This window comes from Peromyscus eremicus, chromosome 6, assembly GCF_949786415.1.
Source record: "Peromyscus eremicus chromosome 6, PerEre_H2_v1, whole genome shotgun sequence".
NCBI classification, from domain to species: domain Eukaryota; kingdom Metazoa; phylum Chordata; class Mammalia; order Rodentia; family Cricetidae; genus Peromyscus; species Peromyscus eremicus.
In genome coordinates, this window is record NC_081421.1 from 105,917,038 (window position 1) to 105,937,187 (window position 20,150).

The window sequence follows — 20,150 nt, forward strand, 5'->3', positions numbered from 1 at the left end:
GGCTGAAATGGGTACTCTTTCCCTAATTTAGGATTCTCAGTTTAGACAAGGAAAAGAGGCCAAGTCCACAGCTTTGGCTAAACACATCCAGGTCCAGCCTTGAACACAACCGAAGGGCCTGGACTGGTCAGCTAGAAGCGGGCCTGCTGGCAGGAGCAAAAGCCCACCAGGCCTTTGACTAAGATCAGTGACAGGGAGGGAGAAGCTGGCAGTTTGCCATCCTCGTTTATCCATTTGCAGCCCCTGTTCCTATCTGTCTGCCTGTCAGGGATGTGTCTAGCCCACATCCCTCAAATGTATCCCTTGTTAAGCACTATTAGCTTTGAAACTGTGTGCAATTCAGCCCTTGAATATACGCTACCTTGTAACAGTCTCCATATTTTCTGTACTGTTATGTTCTCCAAATAGGCTAGACACTATATATTATATGCTTTATACCCTGAAATTCTAAATTCCAAGTCATGTAGTAGATGCCAGATAAATATCTGTGAATTAATGGAGAAGATATTGTAAGCATTGTGAGTTTAAAATCATATTAGACCACATAGAATATTTGTTTTCCTATAACACTAGCTATTTCTTTTGGAAATTTATGCATAGAATCATATCAGCACATTCAACAAAAATAAGATGTGTAAATGTTATTTTCTGAAGAAGAAGAAAAAGTATTTGATCAAAATGTGTTACATATACCTTTTTACTTTTTTTCCCATGGGCAAAAATAAAAGAAGCAAAGGTGTGTGAAAACAGTTTAAAAATCCTTTCTGGCATAAAACTCCACAAGCTATGGCCCTGTTTCTTATGCTGAGCTGAAATTGTCCTGCTCTTGAGACCACAGAGAACACACTAAAATGTTAATAAAATAAAAACAATCAATAGACTAATAACGAGTCTGTGGCACTCTTTTTTCTTCCAGGGCTGACCTATCAATTCCACTTACTTGCCCCTCAGAGTTAGTGTTGGTGGAAATCAGTGATCAGGGAACTAAATGACGTCACAACCAATTCCTTCTTTAGAGTCTTCCTTTCTATTTTCCTGCTTCTGAACAAGGTTAAATATGTTTTCCAGAATATTCACCACTAACTCCCTCTTATTTTCCCCGTGTGACTTCTCCAAAGACAAAAAGGAAGTGAATGTGGGAGCATGGCGGCACTTGCTCTCTGGTACAACATTTGAGCACAGGAGTCCCATTCCCAGACTTCCTCTGGTGCCCAACCTATCAGTGACAATGAGGATTTGCTGCCCTGGAGTAAAGAGAATCTTCACAATGTGACCCACATTAAGTCAACAACATGTAGCTTAAAAGAATAAAGGCAAGCTTATGTAGTCTGTTCCTGTGTGTTACAAGACACAACATCTTACAGACTGGGAGACTTTAATCATGGATCACTTTCTTGTTTGAATTCTAATCTATGCATGACAGTAACACACACAGGCACACAGACACACACAGGCACACATGTACACAGACACAGGCGTGTTGTGGAAGGCATGAAGATGTGATACTCATCTCTGTCTCCATCTAATGCAGCTGCTGACATCATCCAGCTTCTAGTGACTTCAGTTCACACCCTCATCTTGCTAGCAAAGGCCACACTTTTCTACAATAGCTCTCAGGCATGTCCTGGGTGTGGTGCACAAGTACAGTCATTTATGCCTGACACCAGATGTCACTATCAGAAGCCTGATATAGATCTCTCTATGAATTTGTCCTAGACTGTCGCATCCGTAGCGTCGTCAGATGCTCCTCATTCTCAATCTTGTTCCTCTCCCCATTTTCTTTTGTGATATCCGGTCAACCTACTCTCCCGTTACCCATTGTAGGCGTCATTCCAGTAAGCTTCATAGACTACTTATTTCCTCTCAGCATCTTCTGTATATGTGCATAGTCTCAGATACATACACCCACATGTACATTGACATTTACCTCGTGCACACCATGAAGCAAGGAGACTTTTCAGTTTGGGAACCGTCTGGCTCATTGTATCCTTTATATAACTTCTCCTTATATTTATTTTTTTCTTAGGACAGAATTATCACTTTAAGAGAAACTAGATCACAGTGCTCAGATATAGAGACAGAGTGTATAATGAACAAATTCTACACATTATACTGAGGAAAATCTAGAGGGAGCTATTTTTTATAATCACTAGCTATTTGTAAAAGGAGAGAGAGAGAGAGACTATGCACTGCAACAGATTTTATTAGGCTCCTAATAAAAGAACTCAACCACTAACCACAGAGCCCTACTAGAAACATTGTGCTTCCCTCCCCCCCCCCACTCTGGATCATGTTCACTGTTCTTATGAAGTAACTAAAGTATATATTGAGACAGCTCTGTTCACCATCAATGCAATTATTAAAAATAGCACAAAGAGATCTTGTACTGAATAAACTCTTGATTAAAAGCACCTATTGCAAATGTACTGAACAGGGCAAGTATTTTAAATGAGATGGTAAGCATTGATCAAGAGAAACATTGCCAAATCAATTTTGTTTTTCAAAGCAGTCATCCTGGGAAAGTATAAATTATTCGAGTGGATTCCAATGAAGTTATTTTTTATCAGATAGCTTTATACCTCACTTCAAGCATTATCTTAACATTTATCTCATAAATAATTATAGAAAACATCTCACATTACTACACATTTATGCATTTTGTTTCTTAAAAAAGTACTATGATATCTACCTTGTTCCAGATACTTCTTTATGACTTCTAAGTATTTCCAAAAATGAAAAACAACCTCAAAGAATAAAGAATTGCATTACTTAAAGATGAACTTAAAACACACATTTCTCAAAACAGTCCTAGGAAGAGGAGCTGCAAAAGCTTCAAACAAGGGAAGAATCACTCCTGTGAGCTAATAGCAATGCCTGAATCTGAAAAGGACAGGTGTGTTTGTCTTCTGTTTGTTATTATTTTATTTCTTACCCTTCATGGAGTACCATTCATCTTCAGACTCTTCTCAAAATACTTAGACCTGAATTTTCTTAAATCAATGTTCTTCTAAGATGACTTAGCCCTGATATTTACAAACAACAATCTATTAAATTGTAATAAATTTGGTCCTTCTTTAAAAGTTTATTTTTAAATAGGCCTGACTCAATGTGAATGCCAGATTGACCTCAGACTCATAATGACCCTTCTCTTTAAACCTCCTTTGTGCTGGGATTATAGGTATATACCACCCACTCAGCATCCAGTAGATCTATTATCATAGTCTTTAAAATGGCAAGTCATTTCATTCCCATTTCCCCTTAATCTATCTTCACTTTGTAAACATTTGTTGGGGCTTGGAGTATGTCTCAATAATAGAGCACTTGCCTGACTGTGAAACTCTGAATTAATCTACAGAATTAAATAAGAAAAAAAAGGCTATTGTAGCTGTTCAGCTTAAACAGTTCATATGAAGTACTGGTCAGGGAAGGAGTTAATCAAATGGCAAAGTCCTCCACTTTTTCTCTTTTCCCTCTTTAAAACTACAATCTCTCTTTTGTTTGTTTGGTTGGCTGTTCTGTTTGTTTGTTTTTCAATTAATATTCATATTTTTATTTGTATGTTTTATTTTTATCTTATTTTTATTATTTCTTTTTTAGTTTTCCTTGAGGTGGAGGAGATACTGCAAGGGTGAAGGGTGGATACAGAGGGACTGGAAAATGACTAGGATTGGGGTGTATAATGTCAAATTTACAAAGAATCAATTAAAAATGATGTTAATAAAAAAATACAATCTCAGGCTAACTTTTAACAAAGATTTAGGAGGCAGGTATGTTCGGAGTCCTCCCAGCTGGCTTAACAGCATAACAGGTAGATAAACGCTCTTAAAACAACAGGCTTACCGTCTTTGTACTGTTGTGTAACCCTGATGTTCATGTTAGAAGCTAAGCATTTGGCTTGGACAGACGCTCTGCTGTATTTCAAGGGCTAAGACCATAATACCCACATTGCTCACTGGAGAGTTTGTTTTATTAGTTTTTTCTTAATGAATTTTTCAAGCTTATATTAATCCAACTGAGATCTCCTTCAAAGAGATTAACTTCAATTACTTAAATACAAAAGGCAGTAAGGAATGTTCCTTACCTTATAAAGTGAAATGTCTTAATTGGAAGATGAAGCAGACTTACAGGAGTAGAACTGTAACATCCTCACTCCTGCCGATGTGCGATCACCTCCAAGTAAGCTTCTTCCCATTTCTAGTCATATTAGATTTCTCCCTTGGTTTTTATTCCTACAAAAAGAAAAAAATTGTGTGTGTGTGTGTGTGTGTGTGTGTGTGTGTGTGTGTGTGTGTGTGTATGTAATAGTTTTATGTCAATTTGACACAGCTAAAGTCAGCTGAAAGGAGGGAACTTCAGTTAAGAAAACGCCTCCAGGGACAAAGGAACGTGTTGTTGCTGAGTAGGGCTGGTTCTTGGCCCACTGGGAGGCTCAGACCTGTGGGTCTGGACCTGAGACATGGAACCTCCACTGTTGCAGCTCTCGGTGTTTGATCTGCTGGTGGGAGGAGGCTGTGGGCCAAGGCACTGCCCAGGGCCTGCAAACAATGGTATCGCCCAATGAGCCAACAGGGTGGTCATTAACCAGGGCAGGGAGGTATGCAGTGGCCTATAACTTGCATGGATCCTGCTCCCAGACCACAAGATCATCCTGACTCTGGGCAATAACAGGATATCCAAGATGAGTCTCAGCAATAGTCTAGTATTTACTAGAAACCTTGAACCAGACCAACGAATGACTCATTGCAATATGCATTAGCATGTAAAGTTGTTTGGGCAAAAAATATGTATATACTATGTGATGCATGACAGTTTGCATTGTCACTTTAATAAATGAATGTGCAATAGAGTGGTAGGAAAGACGGCAGCATGGAGCAGCATATGCAAGGTGAAGAGAGGAGAACTACAGACACAGCATCAGGTATGGGAGTGCAGGAGGCAGACAAAGGAGCTTGGCATTGCCAAGAAGGGCTGGCAGGGTGCTGTGCAGCAGCCTGGAGCTCCTGCGGGCTCTGCTCCCAAATGCACTGCCCAGCTGCACCATCACCCTGTCTCTGAGCAACAAGAAATCTGGGAAGAAGAACAGTTTATTTTCTGGATTAAGCCTCCTTGAGAGACCTCCATGGTCCATGTTGCTGCTGGAGGCCATGTTGATGCCCATGATCTGTGCTGTTGGCTGAGTCCATGTTGATGACCATGATCTTAGCTGCCACAGGGAGCCATGTTGGTGTTTGTGGTCTGTGCTGCCACCAGAGACCATGTTGATGTCCGTGGTCCATGCTGGCACTGTAGTCCATATTAATGTCCACGATCTATGTCGCCACCAGAGGCCATGTCGATGTCTATGGGCCATGCTGCTGTCTGAGGCCATATTGATGTCCATGATCTGTGTTACTGCTGGAAGCTGTGTTGATGTCTGTAGTCTGTGCTACTGCCTGAGGCCATAATGATGTCTGTGGGCCAAGCTGCCACCAGGGACCCCACACTGCTCCCAGCTGTTATAGGCAAGGAAGCTTCTTTTGTAGTGGTATGGATGATTGCAGACTCATAATTAACAGTGCAAGACATTGAAAGCTCCTGTGACAGCTTGCCCCCTACCAAAAAAAGAAGCAGTCCATACAGGAAGCTATTGAAGAGAGTCCTTAAAAACTGTGACAAAGATTCTGAAGTGTAGCTCTTCACAGATGATGGCTTCCAGCAGTGGCAGGGGAAGGACTCAATTATATTTGAGGGGCAGACCACTGGGAGTTGGACAGTGCTGCAGTGAGTACGTGGGCAACACAAATTGGACTTGGTGTCATTTTTTCTCTTTTTGTAGGAGGGTTTAAGGGGGGAGGGGGGACCTGGAAGGAATGGGAAGCGAGTGTATGACATTCCCAAATAATCAACAGGAATGCTATGCTGGGGAAAAAAATAAAGAAAAAAGTGTCTCCGTAAGATTAGGCTATAGGCAAGCCTGCAGGGCATCTTATTAGTTAGTGATTAGGGGGGGGGGGGGGTCCCAGGCCATTGTAGGTAAAGCCACCCCTGGTCTGGCAGCCCTGGGTTCTATAAGAAAACAGGCTGAGCAAGGCAGTAAGGAGCACCCTCCATGGCCTCTGAATCAGCTCCTGCCTCAAGATCCCTGACTTGAGTTCTGGCCCTGACTTTCTTTGATGATGAACAGTGCTGTGAAAGTGTAAACCAAATAAACTTTTTCTTCCCCAAGTTACTTGGGTCATGGTGTTTTATCACATCAGTAGGAACCCTATCTAAAATGTGTATGTGTCCATGCATGCGTGTGTGTGTGTGTGTGTGTGTGTGTGTGTGTGTGTGTGTGTGTGTGTAGGGGGGTCGGGTGGGTGTGGTGGTGGTGGTGGTGGCTGAAGAGATGGTTCAGTGGTTAAGAGCATTTGCTGCTCTTTCAGAGGACCAGAGTTTGACTCTCGGCATCCATATCAGGTGGCTCACACGTGCCTGTAACTCCAACTCCAGGGACTCTGACACCTCTATCCCCTGTGGACACCTGCACTCATATACACATACCACTCACAGACACAAACACACACATAACTAAAAATAAATAAACACTTTTTAATTATGAATTTTATCCCCAGAACTCAAATAGAGGTAGAAAGAACTGACCACACAAAGTTGTTCTCTGAGCTCTTCATATGCTCTGTGATGCATGCACACAAACACACATACACACCATCATCATCATCATCATCATCATCATCATCATCATTATCATTATCATATTAAGATATTATGAGCATCAAAAATCTCTAGAAGAGAGCTCTAAACTGAGCCCTTCTATGTACTGAGTATTATTTCATGCGTTAGTAATGTAAAATTGGTATTTCAAAATGGTAACAAGTAAGTAAGAACAATTGACATTGTTCAAGCACTTACCATGCTTAGTAGTGACTACAGTGCTACTTTAGGAATTGGGTCATTTGGTTTACAGCACCTGACAAACGGTGCCATGAAGACTTACAGAGGCAAGCTAACTAGCTCCCATAGCTTGTGGATACACAGCTGCGATGTAAACAGGTCTGTGTGCTCCACCACTGAACCAAACTGCCTCCCAAAAATCAAGCAGGAACAAGAAGCAGTCAATCCAGAAAACATGCAAAGGCAACATGGAGTCATAGAGAGTAGGTTCTGAGAGAACTTCCAGCTGTGATGCGCAGTATCATAGGTGACTTACTTTTTCGTGGTTCTTAAAAAGTCCAGACCCCTGGGTAATTGTGAATGGCAGAGGGGTAACAAATTGTGAGATTGTTCTTAAACTAACCCAAAAGTCCATTTCCAAGCTGAGCCTTCCCTCTCTGAAGTTAACACAAGCTGTCCTAGACTCACAGTGAAAGGAGGTCAAATAGAACTCCAGGAGGGAGTTTAGGGGAAAGGTTTGCTTTCTTGACATTTTTTAAAGAACAATAGAGAGCTCCATCCACTTTTTCTCCTTCTTTCTACCTTGAACATGAGCTGAAAGCTTAAAGCAGGACCCTGAGCCATGAGATCATAAATCTGAAGTATTAGCAAAATATTGAGGAAAGAAAAGAATGTAGGGAGGATATGGATCCAGAAGACACCTGAGAGATGGGAACACAATACAGCCTTCTTCTGCCTGGAGATGAATCACAAGAGGACACACGCTCTGCTTGCTTGCGCCTCTGGGTTCAGTTCCGTGTATTCCTACAGGCAGGAGGTCTCGATGAACTGCATCAACTTCTTTCTCATTTCTTCCAAGTAGAATGAGCAGGTTCAACTCAACAATTCATAAATAATTCATTGCAGCCACTGTCCATTGTATTCCTCTTACCACTGGGTAAAGCATTTTGTGAGTTTAAAAAAACATCTGTAAGCACAGAAAGATTATAGACTCCCATCTTTTTCTACACGTCGGTCTTGCACATACTTTAGGATGTATTTGTGTTTCTGCTCACATAGGCCTCCCAGTGTTTTATTTTTTGCCATTTTAAGCTTGTGAAAAACAAAATGATTTATGCTAATTTTCAAGAATAAAAAGCAAAAAGTGGCAGCATAGGCCTAAGGCAGCAGTTCAGCTGTAGAATCATAGAATGTGCTCTTAGCGCTTGAGGCCCTGAGCTAAAATGGTCAGCAACCTCCATTCCCCAAAACTCTTTCCTTCCTTTGAAACCAAAATAGATGTCACTCTAAAAATTCCAAGTGAGAAACTCAAGTGCTTAGGTTACCATGGCAACTCAATATTCCTGTAATAAACTAATTGGCTACAATTTTTCAGCCATCTACCATAGTTTCATCCATGGGCTGGGTTATGATTATAATTTTTAGAAACAATTAATATCTGTAAGATGTTCTTATTCAACAGTGCATGGCCTGTTCTGCTATGTTAATTTGTTGTTCCTGTTAGAGTGGAGATATCTAGGACACAGGTTCTTCAACACAAGAATTGTGTAAAGCACTTAAGAAAGACACGGCATTTGCTGGTGTCAAGTTCTAAATTCTGGCTCAGCTAATATTACTGTGGCAAGACTCATACTGCAAGGGAATCAAACCTAGAATTTGGACAACTGTTCTAAAGTATGGGAAGGATTTTTCTAGTTCTCTCTGTCTAAGAAGTTCTCTGTCACTTGATTTATGAGTTGTAGAAAAAGTATGTAGAATTTGCACATGTGACTTTTGATAAATAAAATCATACTATATGTTATAGAAAATTTTTTGTATTTGCTATAGGGATATTTTCATAGTTTATATTATCATACTTACCACTAATAAAAGTTATTACCTAGAGTACATTTTCTAAGGAAATTTACATTACATTGTAACAGTCTTTTGTTTAATGACCTGTATGATCTTCATGGATCATTACTTGTTTATTGACAACTGTAAAAAAAAGAATGACATTATATGTAAATTTTCAGTAATTCCACATATCCTATTAAAGTTATCTTATTAATCTCTTTCCAAAATTCTTTCCCATAAAGATTATCTCACCAGAGTAATGCAAAATTCATAATTTAGATCACCATCACAGGAGAAGATTGTGGTCTTCTCCAGTACTCTTTTACTTCAAGAAGCCAGATTTGTAAATATCCATCATTTTGCTTTTGATTTTTTACTCAGTTCATCCTGTCCCTGTTCATTTCTTGTATGTTATCTGCTGTGCCCTACTAGTGAGCTGAACTATTTCCTTATGATTAGAAAGTACTTATCAGAAAAAAAAATAATGTAAACATGATTTCCTCGTGGTGGAAATGGATGACATGTTACTAATATTAAGTGTAGTGTGAAGAAAATAGGAGGTATTTTAAACTATGGACTTTTCAGTGACATATACCCAAGAAGGTACATTGTAAACATGCCGCTGAGGTGTACCCTCCAGCTTTCCCCCACCATACCACCCTATAGAGTGCAGTTGGAACCTCAAGATTCTCAAGTCTAAGAGTGTGAAAAGGTGAATCAGGAGAAACTTGGGGAGAAAAAACGTTCCACATGGAGGTGGTCAGAACCAGAGGGAGGCCCCCATGTTAGCAGGAGGCCACATATCCATGTTGTTGGCTTGCCAAACTAAACAGTTCTCTTTATCTTCTTTAAATAAACATGCCTTCCTAATTACATCACTTTATCCCATGTCCCTTCACCTCACAGAGATCTGCTTGCTATGACCTCTTTCAGATGGGGTTGTCTCTAAGTTCAGAGTCATGTCATTTCATATTCCAAACTGCTAATGGGAACATCCTCCAAAATAATTTTTGCTACATGACTTACCTGCCTCAATGTCTCTAGCCCACTCTCCATCACTTAACTACTTTCTTTGCCTCCTGCATGGATCTGCCTGCATCACCCATGCTATTTAAACGATGCATCATAAAGATGCCCCTCCTCACCCCTCGCCACCTGTGGCAGGAGAGAGAGCTGACCCTGCCCCTTACCAGCTGCAGCTCTCAGGAAAGCCAGCCTTGCACCTCTCCTGGGCAGCACAATAGAGCTGACCCTGTTGACCATGGTGTGAGTGAGTGAGCCGACCCCAAGAGTGAGCATGAGAGATCTGGCCCCACCCCTTATCTGCCATATGGTATGGTAGCCCAGGAGAGGTAGAGAAGCCCTCTCTCTCTCCCCACTCCTCTTGATGCCTTTGGCAAGTGGGAGAGAGCTGGCCCTGCCTCTAACCAGCTGCAGCACTTGGAAGAGTGGCCCCTGTACCTCACCTGGACAACACAGTAGAGCTGGCCTTGCAGTGCAGGTGTGGGTGAGCCGGAGATCAGGAGAACCAGCCCTGTCCCTTGCTGCAAAGGGTAAGCTAGCTAGCTGGGGCCGTGCTGAAGAGCTCACCCTGGTAGTGAGGATAAGGGAGAGCTGGTGAGCAAACTAACCCAGAAACCATCCAGGTACAGAATCAGGACTTTGAGTTGGCCTGTCCCAACATCCACCACATCTATGATCTGCTGGAGCACTTGAAGGGGCTGGTCCTGAAAATCCAAAGCTGTAGGATCTCTATGATAACAGGATATTAAAGAGGAGTCCCAGTGAGGGCCCAGTACTCATAGTGTAGCAAAAACCAGGGGCCTCCAACCAGACCAATGACTCGTTGCAATGAACACTTGCAAGTAAAGATGTATGGACTAAAGAGTATATTGTGTGATTCACTGTGTCACACTACAGCTTCCAAGCTGATATTTTTCTTTTCTTTTTCTTTCTCTTTTTCTTTTAAATTTTATATTGTTTTGTTTTGTGGGGGATGGTTGCAGGAGAAAAGGGCAGATATGGGAGGATGGGAGATGAATGGGATCTAGATGCATGATGTGAAATCCACAAAGAATCAATAAAAACTTAAATTAGAAAAAAAATAGAATAAAGGGGGCATCATACATAGGAAAGACAAAGAATGTGAGGTGGAGACTGGGGAAGAAGGGATCATGCCATGTTGCTATAAATCTGTTTCAAGCAAATGAGTTTGCAAAGCTGCATGATGCATGTTTATTTGTTAAAAGCCATACCTCAAATCAGCAAAACTAATTTGTCAGAAAGAAGTAAGGATACTTCAAGTTCATAAGAAATATGGAGGGTGACTCCAAGATTGAAGACCAAGCAAGGGCAAAGTATTTGTTTATACTCGCGGCTTTAGAGGTCTCAGACCATCACAATGGGAAGGGTAGGGTGGAGCAGAACTGTTGCAGGATATTTGATCACACTGTGAACTCCAAAATTGAGCTATTTACTGGGGAAAAAACTGTTTCTAGTTGTGGTGTGGCTCAACCATAACACACACCTGTAATCCGAGACACACAGGAAGTAGAAGGGAGGGGCACTGAGTTGGGAGAGTTTTGTGAAAGAGAGAGCTTCTGGAAGCTGGCTGAGGGGGAAGGTCAGCTGGGTGCTTTCTCTGCCTCTCTGAATTAGCAGGCTTTAACCTCAGCATCTGGCTCCCAAGTCTTTATTGAAAAATTTAACAATTGAGATTTTTATTAAAAACAACACAGAACAGACAGGATCACACCATGGCAAACATAAAGCAGAGAGACAGGTGACCTGTGTTATCAGGATTCTTTATCACAAGCCTACGGGATGGCACTATCCTCACTCTAAGAAGGTCTGTCCTTCTTAGCTCTGGAAAACATACCCAGAGGCATCATTTACTAACTAATCTCCTATATATTTCTTAATCCAATCAAGTTAACAAACAAAAAAACCATCATAAGCATCTTAACAAGCTGCCCGAAGCTCTACAATATTTTTATTAGAGAAGTAAACGTCAGAAATTCATGTAAAATAATTTTTCCAATTTGTAAAATGAATGGAATTTTTTAAATATATAATGCACTGTAATGTGTGTGTTTAGTTTTTGAAGCAGCTTAACTTTTTTAACTACTTCAAAATGAAGCACACAGCCTTTCCCAGATGTTTAGTATACTTTTCCTGAATAATTCACTTTATATATTATTCAATTATATATTCACTCTAGATAGGGTACCAGTAAAAGATCACCCAATAAGCTCATCTTTTTGGCAACCAGTTAAGAGATTTGGGGGTCTTACTTACAGGAGTACAAGTGACCCCAAAATAGGTGCAGCACTAAAAGGTCTCTTTCCCACTATGGATGATGACTTCCCATAGCTGCATAGATAGAGTTCCCTATCAGTTAACATTCCATCCTTGTATTACACTAGCTCCTCTGGGGACCACATGCAGCTGGAGCAACATCACACATAGGTGGGTGGCAGGTGCAGGAGGGAGTGACCAGAGTCTTCAGTGAGGTCCTAATGACTGTCCTCTCCCACTTCTTCTACGAGGGAATGTCAATAGGCCCAATCATGCTGAGAGTCTCTTGTGGGTAAATCACAGCTGTTCTGGTTACGACACTAATGGCTTTTAGGCTGGGAGGACATATTGCATGCCACCAGGAAACTGCCTAACAAGAAACCTTAATGAAGAAGTGGTTATTAAGCACAGAAGAACAGAAACAAAAGGTAGTTGTGCAATAAGCACTCCTATTCCAATTTTTTTTAATTTATATCACATTTGTAAAAATAAAGAGGGTCAATGTCCAAGGATAAATGTTAAAGCACATCACGCTACAAAAATAATGACTGGCAACCTGAAGCCACTATGAGCTGACTGAGAAGTTACCTCAAAGCCACAAAGCAAAGCTTCTTGAGACTCTGAAACAGGGAAAGAGTAGAAGAATTCTGCTTTGAGGACAAATGGCATTCTTCTGGCAGATGGTTGGAAAAGCGAAGTGCATCTGTGTTATGGACTTATACTCTGTCAATAACAAATACCGCAAAGCTGAGAATACAGAGCTGCTGATACAGAAACCACTGCAGGAAAATGTACAGAAGTATCTAGCTCCTGGGAATAAATGTCTGGCTTCTTGTTTGGCAAATTTTACATCAGGACTGAGGAAACTGGCAAACAGTATCATGAAATCTTTCTCATCTCAGTACATTACTCACATCACACACCTCTAGTCCAGTGAGGAGAAACAGGTGTGCACAGATGTCTGTGACTGCCAAGACAGAAGAAAGCTCAAGGTGAAATTCAGAAAACAGCAGAGCGTCACTATGGTGTTCAGATCAAATACCCCAGGCAGTCTCCTCATTATTTCTCCTGGAGGTAATGTGGTAAGATGGGCTTCTGTGAAGATGTGAGGTAGACTCTGCATACCGTAAGATCAATCCCAGCTTATATGGGTAGAAATGGCATGCCCTGAGCTGACTAAATGCAAAAGGGCACATCAACCCCCTCTGCTTCTCCTGTGAGACAGGTCTGCAGAACAGAGTGCTGAGGAGGGAAGGATGGGCTGACTCCAAGTCTAACACAGAGAGGGTTTGTGCAACAGTAGATTGATTCTTAATTCTGTGTAAAAAGGAAGTTATTTTAACTCCTTTCTCACTTCTGATTGAATACTCTTTGACAAATCTCCTATTTGTTAACTACAGTTTAAATGTTTACTATCCCCATAGACACTTTGAGTAAATTAGACTTAGTTCAATTCATTTTAAAATGAACATATCATAGGCACATCCAAACCTTCCCTTTCCTATTGAGAAGATAGAGTTAGGGTTGTCTGGCTAGGAAAGGAAATAACAAAGACTATTTTTAGCACACCTCTCACCCTCTTCCCCTGTAGTTTTTCATGTGCTCTTTACTTGGACAGGGACATTTCAAATGTGCTGTGCTTACCAGGATGAGTTCATAAAATTGCCTATAAAGTATGTATGTCCAGGGATGGCAGTGGTCTTATTTTTCTTTCCTGTATGACACCTGTCCACATCCAGACTCTCTCAAGTGTTACATGGGAGTAGTTCAAAAACCACACACATACACACACACACACACACACACACACACACACACACACACACACACACACCTGTAGATTTCTTGCAGCAAACCTCCCTAAAATGAAACAATCTAATTCTAGATAAATTTTTTCAACCTCTCTCAGCCCTGCACCCAACCTTCCCTGCATAATCTGGCCATCTGCCCTCTTGGATGCATATGGTCATTGAAATTAAATTAAGCCAGGCTCTCACCAGTAGATCTATGAGAGCCTGAGACATCTTTGCAAGTTTACCTCCACTCTGCCTTCCTACTACAATATCTATTTATCCTGATCTGTCAAAAACAAACAAACAGCAACAACAAAAGTGAGTCAATCGAAATCACTTCCTTAGCATGTGAGACCAGACTCCTTTTCTTGCACACATCCCCAATCACAATGTATTCTTTCTCTCTAACCTTCAGCTCATCCTCCTTGCTTCCAAAGGAGAAGCAAACAACCTACCCCAAGCACAGCACTGGCTGCTGAAATTCCTACTCTGATATCCACCCAGTCTTCAACAGACCTTTCCTTAGGTGTCTGGGGAACTGAATGAGAGATATATACAGAGTGTCCAATCCTAATTTTTAATGACTCCAGGGCAAATTTTATCAAAATATGAGATATTCACCATCTCTTATTCATCCTTTCAGTCTTAGCTGTAACTTTAGAACAGAATTTTACTCCTTTTCTTGTTTACTTACACCAGAAAAGGGAATGTTAGTGATGGCACTGTCAATCTCAGTTTAGGGGACGAAAAATGAGATTCCCTCACACAAGAAGAAAGGTGATTGGTCTAGCCTATGGCAAGCATGTGAAAAAGCTAGACCTATTTCTTTGCTAACTTCTTCTCTACCTATTTGTTTAAGAGTGTAAATTTTCATCTGACACCTCCAACTTTTGTCATGGTTCTCTGTATCCTTGACAATCACCAGGTTCAGGATAAATCTTCAGATTCCATGAAAGTTGAACATCAGTGTCAAAATTAAGTGGGGAAGCTATTTTTTACATATGAGAGATACAAATAAATTATGGAACATATGTTTGCAATCTGCACTTGAAATTCTATAATCACAGCTTTGGAGTGTTTTGCAGACTCTAGTACAAATACTCAACTAAAAGGCAAGCATGCAGCCACTGTGGTTATAGTCACAAAATCAGCATAAAAATTTGCCCCAATATTAGTGAGGAACAAAATGACCTACAAACTGAGTGTGGTAGTGCACACCTTTAATCCCAGCACTCTCGAGGCAGAGGCAGAGGCAAATGGATCTCTATGTTTGAATCCAGCCTGATCTACAAAGTGCATTCCAGGACAGTCAAGACAACACAGAGAAACCCTGCCTCAAAAAACAAACAAAAAGACTGACCACACCTCACTGGTGCCCACTCACACATTGACTACACATACCAAGGCCCTTAGCAGCAAGATTAAAGAACAAAAAATTATTGTGGATGAACTTTCTAAACTCTATACTTGGAAATTATAGAGGTAGCAACAGAAAAGCAAAATATTCTTTCTTGCAGATAAGAAATTTCTGAAAGCAGCATTTTCTGAATGAACTAAGGAAAAGATACCAAGCATTAGGAAACTCATAAACAACCAAAGTCATGACCCATTCACCCTGAGTTCCCCAAACTATGTATGGCATTTGCTGTTCTGTAGGCTTTCTTGTTGAGCACTTCAGTAAAGAGTTAAAAGAGGATTTGCTGTACAGTCTTAGACAACAGGGCCCCAGCAGTAGCAAGCGGTTGTTAAAATCTAATGTTAACTATCAGTGTTTATTTTCTCGTCATGTGCTTTATTTGAGAGGTGTTTTGACTGCCCAGCCTGTGGAGCATGAAAGCAGTGACGTGTTCTTATGAAATGGAGAAGTTATTAATGGAGTACACTTTGAAGCAGAAGACAGTGACACACAAGTTATGTTCAATAACCTTTCTGCCTATAAGAATGAGTCTGATATTTTTGTCACTCTTCTCTAAAGTCCAAGGTCCTTGGTCTTTTATATATTAGCAAGCCTCTAGCCATTACTTATGGTTTAGTAGGGACTTCTTGGTCGTAGCTTGCTTTGGCATTTTAGTAATTTGGGCAAGAGTTCCTGCCTCTCTTCAGTTGGTGCACAGATATCTGAGCTTACAGACCAGTGGCAAGAAGTTCCAGCATCTGGAATTTTCCAAATCAACCTCAATCCTGCTGCTGTTTCTAGATGTGTGACTTTAAAATTACATCCTTGGAAATATGTTTCTAAGGAGAATGCTGTTGAAGAAGATGCTAATGACCTAGCTCAGACTCCAGCAGACTTGCTGATCTGCATATTTCTTTAGATGAGCCAATTGATCTTCTGAATGTGGCTTTTGTGACTAAATGAAAGACCAGGCCAACTATTCCTAACGTAGAAAGAAAACAGTCAAACTGTCATGAGATCTCTTCTGAAGAGTCCTCTCAGGGTGCTGCTGAGGCTCAGGGTCCTGGTGATGGCCAGGTGCCAGACCGAGTCACAGGAAAAGCAAGACTAAAGGAACTACAATCTGTCAAGCCTTCTCCAACTTCGTTGAAATCCATGTTTCTCTGGAACAACTACAAAATCTAGGAGTTTGAATATGTCACATAGGTCAGCCCTTGGACACAGTTCTGGATGATGGTGTTGGCTGTGCTGTCTGCTTTGCGTCAAGAGGAATGGGTTGGTTAGTGACCCAGGATGTGCAAGTCTTACAAGAGCTGTGCTAAGGTGATTCTCACCAGGATCAATGCAGATGAGCAGCTGCCACGTTACTCCTGTCATGTCCGATTTCAGTCTCTTGGTCTAGAAGGAGTGAACGAGGAGATAACAATGAAACGGGGTCATATTTCTTCTGGAAACCTTTCTCGTGATGGCAGAGTTATTGGTGATCATGGAAAGGAAGCAAGATCCCCTTTCCTTCATGAGAGTGTTGTGTGTGGAGCTGGAGAGAAGCACATTTCATACCTTGCAGCTATTGAAGTTAGTCTCCCAGCCTTGGCCCTTCTGTCGAAACAGGCCATGCAGTTTGGATCTAGAATTGCAAAACTGGAGAAAATTAATGAGAAGGGATCTGATAAGTGCAGAAGTCTCCAAATCCTACCTTAGAAAACCTCTCTCAAGAAGATTACATCATAATGTGATTCCACCATGTAACACTTTGTGACAGTTACCAAAAAAATAAACTACTGCTGCCTTATTGTTGTGGGGAGAAAAGAACTATCAGGAGCAAAGAAGCACTAATCTATAAACAGGGCACTAAAACACAGAAACTGCCAATGAGAACATTATTGGTGACTCCAAGTACAGATTTTTAAAAAAATCAATGAATCCTTCTCCAAGCCACCCTAAAAATATTAAAAATATCAACAGGTTTTTATAACTTTTTTTGAAGCATTATTGGGACTGTCAAGATAGTATTTCCCTGGCCCTGGAAGAATCTGTGGTAAGTTTTTCTGATCTTTTTTACATGGGAACTCCAAAAGCTTATCTATATACAGAAGCCTAAGTCAAGCACTATGGGTCATCACAGTCTGCATTGAATTCTACCTCTCATAAGTCATATGCTGAAGCCTTAATGGCCTTACTTTGTAATGCGATTGTATTTGCAGCTAGGGACATTAATGGGGGAAGGTTAGAATGATATATTAAGACTAGGTCCTAATCAACCCTGACTGATGTCCTGGTAAGGAGAAAGTAGGACATGAGTACACACACAGGGACAACACCATCTTTGACAAGCCAAGAGCAGACTGAAGAAGAAATCAATTCACCTGACACCCTGATCCTTCAAACCCTAACCTCTGGAGTGTGATAAAATACAGGTCTACAGTGCCTTGTTATGGCAATCCTAGACAATAAAATATCCAAGGGGAAAATATTGTCTCTATCATGATTGTAAACTGACAATCTCAGCCAAGAGGAGTGGGTCACAACTAACATAACTTTATATCTATATCATTTATATTTTAAGGGATATTTTTAGACTGCAGTATGGGAAAGGTAGGAAGAAATCTACATTGAATTGCACAGACTGGATAAGAAATGTTAACATTGCCGGGCGGTGGTGGCGCACGCCTTTAATCCCAGCACTCAGGAGGCAGAGCCAGGCGGATCTCTGTGAGTTCGAGGCCAGCCTGGGCTACCAAGTGAGTTCCAGGAAAGGCGCAAAGCTACACAGAGAAACCCTGTCTCAAAAAAAAAAAAAAAGAAATGTTAACATAGTCAAAGTGATCAGTATACACAGACTTTTCAAAACAAAAATACCTTTTTCTTAGAGAGGTTGTTTTCCTTTTCTCAAGTTCAGCTTTGTGTTGAAACTGAGAGACCCTGATTTGGAAGTATCATTATCTTTAAAATGCAAAATAACTCAGTAAAATATATATCACTTTAATGATATATAAGCTGAATAAGAAGTATACCAATGAGATTAACAGAGAAAAAACAAACAAATTAAACCCAGAGTTATCAGGGACCTTAGTCACTATCCAGCTCTAACAGGCATTTCCAGTTGTATCCCTTGACTCCTTCGTTATTCTACACTTCCACATAGCACACAACACAGAGTTTCTCAGCCAAGAAGACTTGCTGCACATAGCATGTGACATGTGTCAGTCCTTATGAACTCTGAAACAGTCAGTTAGGAAGTTTCTCTCATGGAAGCCCATTCATTCCTATGCTGATATTTTCAGTGATATTTGTTTCAGTTTTACATTGTGTAAAGGCAAAGAAAGAAAGAAAGAAAGAAAGAAAGAAAGAAAGAAAGGAAGGAAGGAAGGAAGGAAGGAAGGAAGGAAGGAAGGAAGGAAGGAAGGAAGGAAGGAAGGAAGGAAGGAAGGAATCCTAAGCAATGCTTCTTCTGATGTTTCCTTGTCCTAGCTAAGGAAATGGCTCAGAAGAATCTGGGGTCATATCCATGACCTTCACACTCTTTAGCTCTTGGAGGGCAGATCTTTCGGCTGATTCAGTTTTTGTGAAGATACACAGGAAATGCTTCAGGTTTTGCTTTAACCTTTTCTTTTTAACTGACACAATAACCACATACCAGCATGGGACAACATAATGTACAGATGCAATGTATAATGATCAAATCAGTGTTTCAGTTGCCTTGGACATTTATTGTTTCCTTGTTTCTAAGGACTTAGAATTCTTGTGTAATTCTTTTTAAATGTATATGTTGGCATAAAATATACTTAATGCTACTATGTGTTTTCCAAAGTGATTTCAGAGCTTACTTACTCTTTAAGGAATTTTTGGTAGGAAAAGTCAAGAATGAGCAATAATTATTTAGTAGTTAATGTATTTGGTTGGTGGGGTTATGGTGATTTGAGAATTTTAAAAAATAATTCTTTGATCACTAATATCTACCAAATTTTTATTTTTTAAAATTGCATGCATGGGCTGGCTTTCTGGAGCCCATTACCTGTGGTCCAACGCATTGCTCACCCTTGATGCATCGGGGAGGGGCTTGGTCCTGCCTCAACAGAATGTACCAGGCTTTGCTGACTCCCCATGGGATGACTTAACCTTTTGGAGAAAGGGATGAGAAGTGGGTCGGGTGTGGGGAGGTGGAGGGGAGCAGGAAGAGGATGAGAGGGGGAATCTGTGGTTGGTGTGTAAAAATATAAAAATATTCTAAATAAAAAAAATACTTTTACTTTTAAAAAATTGCATGCAGTGGTATATTACAGGTGATCCTGTGAAATTTTGACTTATAGCAATCTAATTTTATTATTTTTCTTGTTATATGTAATATCATTAAATTATCTATCACAGTTTGATTTATGGACCCCCCAGAACATGAAGCCTCATGAGGAAAAGATGAAGTCTGAAACTGGAGTGTGAGCAAATGCAAGTGCTTACTCTGAAAAGCCCCGCTGTGTATGCAAACATGAGGGCAGCTGGGGCCAGGTGCCACAGTAGAAGTAAACCCAGGAGCTGGGCGGTGGTGGTGCATATCTTTAATCCCAGCACTCAGGAGGCAGAGGCAGGCGGATCTTTGTGAGTTCGAGACCAGCCTGGTCTATAGAGCGAGGTCCAGGAAAGGCACAAAGCTACACAGAGAAATCCTGTCTCGAAAAACCAAAAGAAAAAAAGAAAAAAAGAAGTAAATTCAGAATTCAATCAGCAGAGAATGAGACCTGGAACAATTCAAATTTCATACAAGATTGCTATTCATGTGCATGGAGAGAGAGGGAGCAGGAAGGAGAGAGAGAGAGAGACAGAGAGAAAGAGAGAGAGAGAGAGAGAGAGAGAGAGAGAGAGAGAGAGAGAGAGAGAGAGAGAACACTCAGAAAGACACACAAATAAGACAGACCCAATGTTCTCACTGTTTTACCAATCATGGATCCATGTTCCAGTGT

At 40.7% G+C, this 20,150-nt stretch overlaps 2 protein-coding genes across 2 annotated transcripts; both read left to right on the plus strand.

Moving 5' to 3' along the window:
* The first annotated feature begins 12,668 nt into the window (after positions 1-12,668).
* Positions 12,669-15,418, plus strand: Asdurf (ASNSD1 upstream open reading frame). The gene is given in 3 exon segments (XM_059266621.1): positions 12,669-12,797; positions 15,154-15,329; positions 15,331-15,418. Coding segments are annotated over 3 exon segments (393 nt in total).
* Positions 15,419-15,430: 12 nt separating this feature from the next.
* On the plus strand, positions 15,431-16,896 carry LOC131912721 (asparagine synthetase domain-containing protein 1-like). Its single transcript, XM_059265021.1, has 2 exons — positions 15,431-15,451; positions 16,519-16,896. Exons 1-2 carry the CDS (start codon positions 15,431-15,433, stop codon positions 16,894-16,896), a joined length of 399 nt encoding a protein of 132 aa, XP_059121004.1.
* The last annotated feature ends 3,254 nt before the right edge of the window (positions 16,897-20,150 follow it).

Bases quoted from the DNA above. Each gene is read 5' to 3' on its own strand.
- LOC131912721 (XM_059265021.1), top strand. From the start codon at position 15,431: ATGTATGGCATTTGCTGTTCT. The intron at 15,452-16,518 runs GTAGGCTTTCTT...AGCTGTGCTAAG, and splicing joins TGTATGGCATTTGCTGTTCT to GTGATTCTCACCAGGATCAA.